The sequence below is a fragment of the Pyrus communis genome, chromosome 3 (assembly GCF_041283825.1).
Source record: "Pyrus communis isolate YQ-2024b chromosome 3, ASM4128382v1, whole genome shotgun sequence".
Taxonomy (NCBI): Eukaryota; Viridiplantae; Streptophyta; class Magnoliopsida; order Rosales; family Rosaceae; genus Pyrus; species Pyrus communis.
Window position 1 is genome coordinate 6,527,665 of NC_142567.1, and position 13,750 is coordinate 6,541,414.

Genomic DNA, 13,750 nt, shown 5'->3' on the forward strand with positions numbered 1-13,750 from the left:
ATCTTAGAAAGCTCGACCTCTTCTGAGAAGTCGGATGGAAATGTTACCAATGAAGATTTGCAAGTCACTATGGTGCAAGTGTTGAGGAGTATGGAGAAGATCTCTCTAGAAACCAGAGAAGAAGTTAGCAAGTTGTGTTCTTTAACAGAAACGCTACAAAGAAAGTTGGAGTTAGAGCATTTCACACCGAATGATGGTTATACCAGGGAAAGAATCATGGAGGCAAGCCTAGAAAAGGAACCATCAATTCCTTTGTTTCCCTTACTTGAAGAAAATAAGAACAAAGGGAAAATAAAGAAAGAGGCTGAAACCAGTCGGCAAGAAGAAGAAAAGTTTCAAGAGACAGGCTTGCCTGATGCTCTGCCACCTCTACCAGATGTTAGAAGGCAAGTCGGGTAAGAAGGAATAAAGATTGGTGTGTCTAACTTGATGGGAGAAACAAGCCTCTTCTTTGCAGACCACCACCATTGGCTAATAAGGGAGAAAATAAGCTAAATGGAGACAACCAAACACATAGAGGGAAGCTTTCTTGAGCATCGATTATAGCCCAAAATGGGAGACTTCTTATACCCCACACAATAATATGGCTAACCAAAACTCAAGAATGAATTAGCATAATTGAGAAGGATGGTGGTACAGAATGCTCAACCGCAAGCCTGCCCAATGTTTAAGATAACATATCAGAAGCCTTATCCTGAGTACATTGATGAGCATAATCATTTCCCTCTCAATTTTAAGATGCCCGCATTCCTGACTTTTAGTGGAGAAGACTGTAATGTATCTTCCAGATATCACATTTTCAAGTTCTCAAATCACTGTGTGGCGTTCGAGGATAACCCCAACTACAAACTAAGACTGTTTGGAAACTCATTGGTAGGCTTGGCTTCTCAATGGTACTCTGTATTACCCCCTAATTCTGTTGCCAACTGGGGGTAGATTAAGATGGCCTTTCATGAGCAATTCTATAGGGTGGAACCTGAAATGACCATTAATGATTTGGTGAAAGTAAAGCAATATGAACATGAGTCTACAGAGGATTTTATGATGAGATTCAGGAAGACCAGGATGAGGTGCCAGTTCCCAATCAACCATACCTAACTCATAGCCATTGCCCAGAAAGCTTTGAGACTACCTTTGAGGAAGAAATTCTATGATGTGCAGTTTAATGAGCTGCATGAGCTGGTGATTGAGGCTACTAAGTATGAAAAGCTATTGGAAGAAGAACAACAAGTGAAGCATTCATCTAAAGTAACCCTTTTTTATAAATGCAAAGTGCCAATACATCAGCCGGAGTTTGAAGGTCTAGAGGCAAGAGAAAATGATAACAGCTTGGGAGAAGGGATAGTGTTATATGCTGCAGAAATGACCACCCATTTCGAACCTTTAATGGTGAAGGGATTGGTTCAACCCATTAAATACTAGAAGACCATGATGAACGATGGAGGCTTTGTCCCCATGAAGCCTCCAAAGTATCAGTCATATTCCTTTGATTTAACTAAGGTCGCATACATCTATGAAAAACTAGTGAAGACCGAGTAATCTTGCCCGATAGCACTAAGAAGATGCCCAAACCGGAAGAACTTAGAGGGAATAAGTATTACAAGGTCTACTACACCTTAAATTATTCCATTTCTAATTGTGTGCAATTCAGATATTAGATCCAATACCTTATAGTCAAAGGAAAATTATTGCTAGAGAAACCCCAAGCCAACATGATGATTGACACAAATCCATTCCCTAAAGTCCCAATCAACATGATAAATTTTTAATTAGGTTGAGAAGAGGAAAGGAAAAGTTACCTTGGATGAAAGAGGAGAAAAAATAGAAGCAGGTAGGCCAGCAAAAGACGTCAAAAGGTTGCCCAACAAACCCCAAGCAGCTGTGGTCAAATAAGTAATTTTGTGTAGCAGATATCAGGTGGCATCATTGGTCGAGAGTTGGTTAGAAGGAAAGAGATAAAAGAACAGGATGTCCGCAAGAGTATTCTTCGGGTAACTGAAATAAATAAGGAGACTACTAAGAATGTGTTCCAGAGGTTAGGAGGAGATTTAGAGCCAAATGGTCTATCTGAAGTGTTTAGAAACTTTGAAGCCTTTGAAGAAGTAGAAAATAAGGATATGAAGTTGCCACGATGGGTGGATGTTAAGACTCCTCAGCTGACCAACCACAACAGCATGAGATGAGGAAGGCGAGAAAGAACCATGAGCCCGATATCACCAGTTACAAAGGGGAATTCAGCCCGACTGGGTCAAAAATGGTACATAGTGGGCAAAGACAAAAAACATGTCAAAGAAATTGGGACATCTATGATAAGAAAGATTCAAATGCAACACAAGGCTTATATAAACTCATTAAAAATTCTTGCTATTTCAGAAGCTTCTGAAAATGTTAAGTTCGAGAAGTTTACCTAAGGAGGAGAGACGACTTAGTTTGAGAAACAAGAAAGAAGTAAAGATGGCTAATAGCAAGGATGAAGGTGGAGGAGATCATGTTCCTTAAAACCCTCATCCAGGGAAGTACATAATATTAAGAAAAGCCCAAGAGAGCATGGTGATGGTATATACATCAGGTTGGAATCCAGAGCCTATTTGTTTTGGAACCATTTCTCCTGAAAGAGGGATGCCTCCACTACCACAAGAGGATGTTCCTTTTGAAACTCCAAGGTAGCTGCATGATTTCAACGCAATAAGAGAAGAGGAGGTGCCCGAGTTGATGTTAACCAAAGATGCCTAAGTATGGATGGATCAGTTTTTGTGCGAGATTAGGGGAAAAAAAGGAAGTAACACCTGGACCTAGCAACTTTCATGTAAACATAACCTATGTATTGTCATCCATGTTCTGTGCAGAACCAAATCAACTAGCAGTAATTATTTGGCACAAGAGCCAATGATGACACTTGTAAACATTGAAGAAGTTAGTAAAGAGGAATCAAACTTGGTAGACTTACCCGATCATACAAAAAAAAAAAGTGAGAGAGTTTATTCTGATAAGATCGTGTTCAACAAGCCAAATATGGTTTTAGCAAACCATCTAAAACCCATATATATAACAGCTCATTTGGAAGGAATTATCTTAAAAAAGGTGTTGAAAGATGGGGGGCAGCAGTTAATGTGCTACCACTTAAATAGATAAAGAGACTTTGCAGAGGTGAAGAATACCTTATACTTAATGATCTCACAATGTTAGTTTATCTGGGGCCATCACCAAAACTCATGGGATACTTCCCTTAGAAGTAAACTTGGGATCCAAGAAGATTATGTTGGCATTTTTTTGTGGTGAACAACTCTACTTATGGGGTGTTATTGGGAAGGGATTGGATATACCAGAATTTGTCTGTACCATATACCTTGTACCAACAAGTTGCTGTCTATCATGAACCCACCAGTGTAGAACAAGGATTTTAAGAGATAGTGGAGGTTGAGTCACGACCATTTCTCCCCACATCTAATGTTGCTGAAGCTAATTTCTACAATCCCAATGTTGGGATCCTACAATGTCTAGGTGCTGATCAGAACAACTGTCCCACCAAGGTGACAGCCCAAAAACTCTTAGAACAAAGACTTTCTCTTAAGCAAGAGGAATGAGACATGCCTCATATGACCAAGTAATAGCAGTCAGGTCCTTAATCAAGAGACTGTTGGACTATGGGAAAGAACGAAGAGAGATCAAGGAAAACTTAGCCAAAGAAATGGTAGATTGGGGAGAATGAGCTTCAGGCACCAAAGATGACCAATGAAGGGAAATTTTGGAAGAATAACTGAAGGCAACCATCTACATGAAGAATTGAAAGTAACTATCCATATTCCATAATGTATATATGACTTGGATTGGCTGAAGGATAAACCCAAGGCTCCAAAGTCAGTAGAATTTTTGTCTACAGAGCCCGATAAACTAGCACCCGAAGTTCAAAACCCCTTGAAAACCATTAATTTGGGAACTGATGAGAATCCAAGGCCAATACAACTCAGTGGCCTGTTAGAAGCTGGAGATTGGGCAAAGATAATTGATCTTTTGCACGAATTGAAAGACTGTTTTGTATGGCATTATATAGAAATGGCAGGATTAGACTCTAATTTAGTAGAGCATAAAATACCTATTAAAGAAGGGTATAGAATTGTAAAGCAAGCACCAAGGAGGATGTCAAAAGAAATAGAAGAAAAAGTTAAAGAGGAAATTGAGAGGCTGGTAAAGGCAGGCTTTATTAGGCATGCAAAATATGTAGAGTGGTTGGCCAACATTGTACTTGTACTAAAAGCTGTAACTAATGCCATTCGATGTTGTGTCGATTATAGAAATATTAACAAAGAAACTCCCAAGGATGAATACTATATGCATATGGCTGACCTATCCATCGATGCAGTTGCAAGACACAAAGTATTATCTTTCATGGATGGAAATGTTGGGTATAATCAGATAGAAATGGCTAAAGAAGACGTACACAAGACAACATTCTGATGCCCAGGAGATATAGGAGCTTATGAATACGTTGTCATGCCTTTTAGGTTGAAAAATGCTGGTGCTACTTACCAAAGGGCAATAAATGTTATTTGTCATGATTTGATCGAGCATAGCATGAAGGTATACACTGATGACATCGTGATGAAGTTTAGAACTGAAGATCAACACCTGAAAGACCTTAAACATTCCTTGTTAAGAATGAGAACCTATAAATTGAAGATGAATCCTAGAAAGTGTGCCTTTAGGGTTAAATCAGGTAACTTTTTGGGGTTCCTGGTACATCAAAGAGGTGTGGAAGTGGGCAAAAACAAGGCTAGGGCTATAATGGAATCACTTACCCCACTAACAAAGTGCAATTGCAAAGGCTGGTACGGAAGATTAACTTTTTGAGGAGATTCATTGCTAATCTTGCGGGCAAGATCCAATCGTTGACTCCTTTGTTAAGATTGAAGAATCAAGATAAACTTGAGTGAGGCCCTTAACACCAAGAGGCCTTTGATAAAGTGAAGACTTGTCCAGCCTCTCCTCTAGTGCTCATGCCTCTCTCGAGATGGAAACCTTTGAAGCTCTACATCTCAGCATTCGAGAAATCAATAGGGAGTTTATTGGCTTAAAATAATAAAAGGGGAAAAATAGGCAATATACTACCCTAGTAGGATCCTTACCGAGGTAGAAACAAGATATATCCCAATTGAAAAGTTATGCTTAGCCTTGTACTTCACTGCCAACAAATTAAGGCACTACATGTTGCCTTGCCATATCTATATAATTGCCAAAACTGATGCAATCAAGTACATGATGTCCAAGCCAATGCTAACTGGAAGAATTAGGAAGCAGATCCTAGTACTATCAGAGTTCAGTTTTCAATACGTACCTCAGAGGGCAGTAAAGGGACAAGCAATTACAAACTTCCTAGCTGAGCACCAAGAATCCAAGAAGGAACTTGTCAACATCCCTGGAACTCTGGAAGTAGCTAGCCTCTGGATCCCACCTAGTAAAGCTCATTCGAGCAAGGTGGAATGAATCTAGCAAGAAGTAAAAACAATAACTAGCCTATGGATCACTCCCTGGAGATTATATTTCGATCGATCATGCACACAACATGTTGCAGGAGTTGCAATTGTCATCATTGATCCAAAAGGGATTTAGCATTGCTACTCATTCCTTCTATATTACAAAGATACTACCAACAATAGGGTAAAGTATGAGGCACTGATTATTTGCTTAGAAATTCTAATAGAGTTGGGGGCAGCTGAAATAGAAGTATATGGTGATTAATCAATTAAATAGAGAGTACAAGTGCAGACATATCACAATGGCAAGGTATTACCTGGCTGCTACTCAATTATTAGATTATTGGGGCAATGAAGCAACAATTAACCATATTCCTAAAGAAGCAAATGTGATTGCCAATGAAAAGGCACAAAAGGCTTATGGAGCACAGGTTTAAGTGGGCTTGAGATGAAAGTAGAGATACAAATGAGAAGTCTCATTTTTATCTTTGAAAGGGGATTTAGCCTGGATGTAATGACTAAAGAACCTGAGATGGAAGATTGGAAAACATCTATCATTCAGTTTTTGAAAGATAATTCTCTTCCAACTTGTAAGAATATCAGACGACAGGCAACTAAGTTTGTTATGTGGGATAAAACTTTACTGAGAAAGACTCCATATGGGCTTTTGTTGAAATTATTGGAAGACTTCATATAGGCTTTTGTTGAAATCTGGAAGAGTCAATGAGAATGATTGCTCAGGTACATGAAGGCATTTATGGAGCACACCAAGCAGGGACAAAGATGAGATGGTTCCTGAGAAGATATGGCTATTTCTGGCCTAACATGGAGAAAGATTGTAAAGCTTATGCTAGAAGATGTGAAGAATGTCAAAGGCATAGACCTCTCCAGCACACACTATCATTGCCTTTGAATCCAGTAGTAAAGCCATGACCTTTCAAATGGTGGACCATAGACTTTAATGGTCAAATATACCCAGCTTCCAGCAAAAGACACACTTTCATAATTGTGGCGATTGATTACTTTACTAAGTGGGTTAAGGCTTCAGCTGTGAGGACCATTAATTTAGCTACTGTGAAGAGGTTCATTGAGACCAAAATCCTACATAAATATGGGGTACCTGAAACGATTGTTACAGATAGAGGCTCATCGTTTATCTCAAAAGAAGTAGAAGAGTTTGTAGCTAAGTTCAAGATAACGATGATCCAGTCTAACCCTTATTACCCCAAATCTAATGGTCAAGCATAAGTTAGCAATAAGATATTGGTGAACATCATTAAAAGAATGGTTGCAGATAGCCTAAAATGGTGCATAAGAAGTTGGAAGATACTCTTTGGGCTTATAGAACCTCAAAAATAGCAGGAACTGGGACTACTCCTTATGCGTTGACATTCGGGCAAGATGCAGTGCTCCTTATGGAGATCAATATGAGTTCTGGGAGGCTTCAAAACCAATTTGGTCTACACAATAATGAATTCATTCAGGCCAAGTGATTAAGGATTTTGATGTTGCCCGAATTAAAGCTTTAAACGAGATCCAAGAAAGAAAAAGGCTATTGCCCGATCCTGCAACAATAAAGCAAGACTGAAGACTTTCAAAGAAAGAGAATTGGTATGGAAATCAATTCTACCCTTGGGAGCTCAAGTTAGAGGTTTTGGGAAGTGGAGTCCTACTTGGAAAGACCTTTTTACAATTACCAAAGTATTAGACATATGGGGTATTACTTGGCAAATTTAGAGGGAAACTTACAGAAACATCCATTCAATGTTAAATTTCTAAAGAAGTACCACCCAACTCTTTGGGATGTTAGAGACTGTTATATTAGTGAAGTATAATACTTAGAGAAGAAGTGAGGGCCCTTTTTGTGCGTTTAAAGTAGTTGTTGCTATTAGAAAAGAGTAAATAAGTAAGTAAATTAGTGAAGCAATGAAAGATCTTTTTATTCAATAATTTGGAGTTGTACAGAGGCCCTAGCCTAACAGGTTTACATCCTTAGCCAAGGTATCTATCCTATAATGATAAGTCTGCATAATGGTAAAAATACGGCCCAGTTCTTCTAAGGTTATGTTGCTGTTGGCTAATAGAGCTTCAGATTCCTCCACTTCATGATTAACTCTCTTCAGTTCCTTGATCTTCTTGTATAACTTGCTTGAGAGGGTTATCTGCTCAGCCTTGAGAGCAAAGAGTTATTCTTCCAGCTTCTGGATCCTAATGGCTACCACCATTATTTGATTTTCCATGGCCAAGCCCTCTTCCACCAGCTGCTGCAGAGTAGTGGAAGTATTAGTGTGCTTTTCCTTATAGCACGTCACTCTGTTTGCTTGCCTCTCAGCCTTGAGATGATAATCCCTCAAAGCCCTAAAATTTTCAAAGAATGAGATGAAGGATTGATACTGCACCTTAGTCATCTGTTAAGCTTGGTATAAATCAGTGAGAGCTCTCTCGGCCTCTTGAAGAGCCTTGAGGTTGAAGGAGGCAAAAAAGTCCTTTTGCATCCATTCTCTGAAGACCCTGCGCTGATCTTGAAGATGCTGAGGCTCAGAGGGATGCCTTTGGGATCTCAGCTTTGTCCTAATTTGCCCAAACTTTCTAACTCGTTCGGGTACAGAGGTTGTGGCTAGAAGAGAAGCCAGAGGAGAAGGCATCACACCAACACCACTGGAGGCAGCAACAACAGTGGCAGCATTAACAGAGATGGAAGACAAGTCAATAGAGCAATTTAGACTTGAACTGAGAAAATACAAGTTTGTGAGTATGTTTGCACCTAAGAGAGGCTTTGTGTTTTGGAAGAAGGATATGTTGTTGCAGTTATCTTGTAGGAAGTTGGTTGGCTTGCCTGACGAAAAGCATGAAATACCTTGGGACTAGTCGCCTTTGAGACAACTGGTATCTCAGAGACTATAGGCTCCTCAGCAATTGTTGTTAGTTGAGTGGTAGTCTCTGGCAAGGTGAAAGACTGGCAAAGACAAAGTACAGAGCATAAAAATTCAAAATGAAACAACATTAAGAAAAGCTTAGAATGGCAGAAGAAGAGAGAACTTACAGAGGTACTACCATCCTCAACGAAGTGAAGCATCTCTCCAGTGGTTAGATTGAACTGAGAGGTAGGTATCACTACCATTGCTGGATGAATGAGAGAAGAAGAAGGAGCTGGTGCTTACCCGACCTGAGGTGCTGAGGTGTTTCCCCTTACCTAGAAAATAAGAAAAGTAAAGTCAACACCTAGGACTTAGAAATATAAAGTTGACAAGTTTTGAGAAGAAGAATTTTACCTCTAAAGGCCTAGCTCAAGGAAAAGAAAGATGTACAGGTTGGGCTGAAGGTGAAGAAGGCTCAGTTTGACAAGTCCCATATGCTTTGGAAACCTGTATTGGAAAGCAACAAGAAACTAGCTAAATTTAAGAGGAGTGAACTTCAGAATTAATTAAATACTCAAAGTTCAAGAGACTACCTTCAACTCTTCTAAGATCTTGGCAATGACCTCCTTATCGTTTTGCTGCATCTCTGCACTTGCCTCCATCTCCTATGGGGTAGAGTCTAGGTTCTTGCTGATAATAGGTCCTAATCACAAGGAAATACATGATTAGCTCAAAACTTAAAGAGATAAAATTAAATAAAGAAAAATCAAGATTGAATCACTTACTGGCAAACTTCTGTTTTTTCCTGCTCGCTTCATTTGGAAGGGCAAAAAGAGATCTAGGAGCTTGATAGGTCTAAGAGCTAGTTCTCTTCTTGGTCGGAATGGCTCTTGGAGCAGAGAAATCAAGTCTAGCTTAGGGATTCCCCTCGGGCTCAGAGTCAGAAGATTATACAATAACAGATCTTGCCCGACGAAAAGCCTTGGTCTCTGCTTCAGGCCTAACTTTTATCTCTAATTCATTGAACATCATAAAGATTTCCCCAGCATCCCCAGGAACACGACTAGAGAAATCAAGGCATCAACAACCTTTTTTTTTTCCTAGCCCGACATGCAATTCATCAGGGTTGCCTTGGGCTGCTAGATCAAAGAAAGAGTTAAGCAATCACAAACTATAAAAATATGAAGTAAGAAAGAGGCAGCAATATAGGTTACCTATCAACAGAAGTTGTCTTTTCTGATTGATGGCCTCATTCCAGCTTTCAAATTCTTCTTTCTTAGGAAGAGACTTGAAGAAGACCTGCCGAAAGAGCCTATTATGGGCTTCTCTGAGATCTCCATCATACTTACTAGACCACTTAGCCTCCCACCAAGTGGTGAACAGAGATATACACTCAAAATTAAGGGTTGCAGGTTTGGGAGCTATCTCACTCATTACTTACAAGTTGTGTTTGCTTGCTTGAAATGTAGCCTCTAAAGGAGAATGGAGGCGATAGGAAGTTCCGTACTAGACAAAATCAAAGAAAGGGATTAGGACTGCCTGTCTAAACCCAGTTGCCTACCACAAAAGTTGGGGTGGTAGACTTCCAGCCCATGTTCATAACCCGCTCTGTCACTCTAGACTCCCCAAGCCAAGTCTCTATGCTAGATGCAACTAATAGATTTCTCCTTATAGAAGCTGTTGGCATCCTCCCCAAATGAATCCTAGAAGAGGTTGTCCGAGAACAAGGGTATCTCCTGAGCATTAAAGCACCACACTCCAAATCAACCTGAGTCCTACAGATTTTAAAGAAATAGAGACAGGCTAAGGTGGAGTGGTTGGTGGTGGGCGCTTCTACCAGAATTCGGATAAGAACTACGCCATCTAGAAACTCCAAGTTAGCAGCCCAAAACTCTGGGAAGTACCATTGAAGCCAAAGCTGCACCATCTAGGTAACTCTATTGATATTAGTCTCAAAGGGTTGGTCCTTTGTCATGTCATAAAGAAGATGATAGATATATGCTAGAATGAAATGACCAGTGGCGACATCATCGAAGGAATACAACGCCTCCACCAAAGGAATCCATTCCAGCTTTATTCCTTTGGATTTGTTGGGGAACACATGCTTTTTCAACCAATAAAGGAGAAAGTCCTTACACTTTCAGGCAAAACCCGAACCAGAAAACTTCAATCCCAGATCTCTTTCGTTCTCCAGGTCACGTTCTCCGACTCGACGTCCTTCCTCAAGTACTTGGACAGCCTGACTGTGATGGCCATCTCCTTCTGCACCGCCTTCATCTGCGAGGCGATCTCATGGGTTTTCATCGACAGCTCTCCAGCTTTCTTCAAAATCCCCTCTTCTTCTCTTTGAAAAGGTCACCTGCCTTGCCGGTAAGTAGTTAATCTTCCTGATCTTGATCTTCTCCCTTATCATTTTCTCCAATTCTTCCTACCCCTTCTGAATTCAGAAACAATAATTCAAGTAAAATAAAATAAACCAACCACTTCGAATTTCCACATATATATAAATGTCCACAAACTCAAAAACTATCTTATATTCTCTGGGTTTCTGATAATTTTAAGAATTATTGACCACAAACCCTAGCAATTCAAATCTAAATAAGTAAAACAAAACCCAGATCAACCCACCAACCACAATCAACTGTCCAATATTTCGTATTTACCATAAATAGAAGAAGAAGAAGAAAAAAAAAAGGAAAACCATACATAAATTAATCACTGGATTTTCCTCTGTTTTTTTGTTTACCTTTGTTAGGGTGGTTTCAAGTCTGAAGTTTTGGTCCGACCAGGAAATTTGCATAGCAGTGAAAGCCAGCAATTTTGGAAAGAGAAGAAGAGAGAGAGAGTTGGGCCTATCACCGATCACCACCGTTTAGTTTATATGTGGACCGATCACAGATCTAAGATATTATCGGTTTTATTTTTTCTCAGCCACTGGTTGTGCAGTTGACATGCAGCTGCCCTTTTCGAATAACCAAGTTATTCAAAGAGATACAGAGGCACACATAGACACACATATGCATGTTTTTGTAAATTGTATGTGTTTGTGTATCATAGTGCATAAAGTGTGGGTTGTTGGTTAAGGTCGGTTTTGTTTGCACTCAGTCTCGATTGATGAATGCATTATTTCAAGTATATTAACAATATTGTACTAATGAATCATAGCTATTCAGTTTAAAGTATTTCAATTGAAGTAGTTTGTCATACTAATTAATATTTAAGATAAAGTTTATAAATATTTTTCTTTTAAAAATAAGGTTTATTTAATAATTCACCTTTATTTATTAAGAAAATTAAAATAATGGCACATCTATTATTATACCCTTTTTGGTCATTTCACACAGTCACAACTGTTTTACATAAAAATTTATCAAACACTATAATACTGTTTTTTTTTTCCAAAAGAACTTTTACAAAAAAGTTTACCAAACACTCTGCTGTTTTATTTTACAGTTGCTTATTCTCACAGCACAACAGAAGCAGTTTTTTTTCAAAGTATAGCAACACCAAACCAGCCCTCAGTTCTTCAATCCAAAATATCATTATACAAGATTTTTATTACTAAGTTCCAGAACTCCACTGCAAATTGACATAGGCAAATGCCAGAAGAGAGACAGACAGACAGACAGAGATCTTGAATTATATTTGCATTTGAAAGTGGGAAATGAAGGGCACATAGGTTTTGTGTGAATGACTGATCACATTGACTGATTAATTAGTCTAACCCAGAACACAAGCCATGAATATTCTTGATAATGTATAAGCAAAGAATAAACCCACACAACAAGTTATTTAAAAGTTCCCAAACATAAAGTCCCAAAGAACAACCCTTTAGCAATTTGAAGGTGCACGTATGCTTTGCTCTGAGAGCCAAGAAACCTAAAAGGTAAAGAAAAAAGAATAAGAAAAGTAGCAAAAGCTTCACTGACTCCATAGCTTGTAAAAAGTATTTCATGCAACTTGCCCTATAAAAACCTCTCTGGAACACCATTCATTCCACCCCATTTTTCTTCGTCTTCCAAATTTAACTGGGAAATACAAGCAATATTTGGTTCAAAATATATATTATACCAAATCTTGAATTAATTTTTCAACAATGGCCAACTCCATTCACAAAAATAATATTAATGCAGTTTTTGTTCTGGGGATCGTATGTGTGATGCTGTTGATACAGAAGAGTGGTGCAACTGACTTTGCAATTGGAGGCTCAAAGGGTTGGGCTGTTCCAGATTCTTCTACTCACTATAGTCAATGGGCAGAAGGAAACAGGTTTCAAATCGGAGACTCCATTGGTAAGTTTTTTTATGCTCTATATTTTAAGGCTCTACATATTCATCGCAGCTTTCAGTATGTCAAACTTTAAGGATAGAATTATATTACTTTTCAATGGATATACTTGTCATTATTCATGTTCATAAATTGATCAACGATGATAAAAATCGAAGTTATGTGATTAGAATAAATATAAAAGTATATTTCTTCGACCTTACTACACAGTCTGGTATGTTGTATATATATGTCGCTAGACAATTTCAAATTTATTGACTAACTGTAATTAGGATTGTTGATTTCGTGGAATTATGTGTATATGGGTGATTTTAATTTATAGTTTCTCACGACAACATAACACGTCAAATAATCATAATGAATTATGTCCATACTAAAAAAATAGAGTTCAAATTCCCCTCCTCCCTTCCCTTCTCTGTATAAAAAAGCACAATAAAATTGTAAAAAGTAAAAATAAAAATAAAAGGTTTGTGACTGCCACATAGCCATGCTTGCCCTTGTTAATTTACTTGAGATATACTTCAACTGCAGTGTTCAACTACTCTCCTGGACAAGACTCAGTGCTTCGAGTAACCCAGGATGACTACAACAACTGCAACACTGATTCGCCTTCGGCAGAGAAATACTCTGATGGCCACACTGCCTTCCAGTTTAACCAATCTGGACCGTTCTATTTCATCAGTGGGAACAAAGACAACTGTCTCAAAAATGAGAAGGTGCTAGTGATTGTCTTGGCAGACAGAAGCAACAGAAATGCAACTCCTCCTTCACCTTCAAACTCAACAGATATGACCCCATCTCCAGCTCCCTCTGGTGAGGCGTCTCCACCTCCAACTCCAGCTCCTGAAACACCTCCTCCACCTCCGAATGCGGCTTCTTCAATTTTCATGAGTTTTGTTGGGTCCGTCGGAGCATTTGCTGCATCCTCAACACTTTTACTACTCTAACTGGATTGGATTTCTTTTCCTTTGTTTCTTTTTATTACTTGCTTTTTTTTTCCTTAAAAGCTCAGTGTAAATGTTTGTACTGGTGGTTGATATTTGTTTCATACTCATTTGCAGTGTGCTTGTGAGACTCCAAAATAAAGGCCAATATTGTAGATATATGCACAAATAAATAAATTGATTGATTTTA

At 38.8% G+C, this 13,750-nt stretch overlaps 1 protein-coding gene and 1 pseudogene across 1 annotated transcript; one reads left to right on the forward strand and one right to left on the reverse strand.

Annotated features, from left to right (window-relative positions):
* Positions 1 to 7,441: 7,441 nt before the first annotated feature.
* Positions 7,442 to 8,116, reverse strand: LOC148697817 (uncharacterized; annotated as a pseudogene).
* A 4,205-nt stretch (positions 8,117 to 12,321) lies between these two features.
* LOC137716571 (early nodulin-like protein 9) lies at positions 12,322 to 13,750 on the forward strand. Its single transcript, XM_068456025.2, has 2 exons — positions 12,322 to 12,621; positions 13,148 to 13,750. Exons 1-2 carry the CDS (start codon positions 12,426 to 12,428, stop codon positions 13,561 to 13,563), a joined length of 612 nt encoding a protein of 203 aa, XP_068312126.2. The 5' UTR covers positions 12,322 to 12,425; the 3' UTR covers positions 13,564 to 13,750.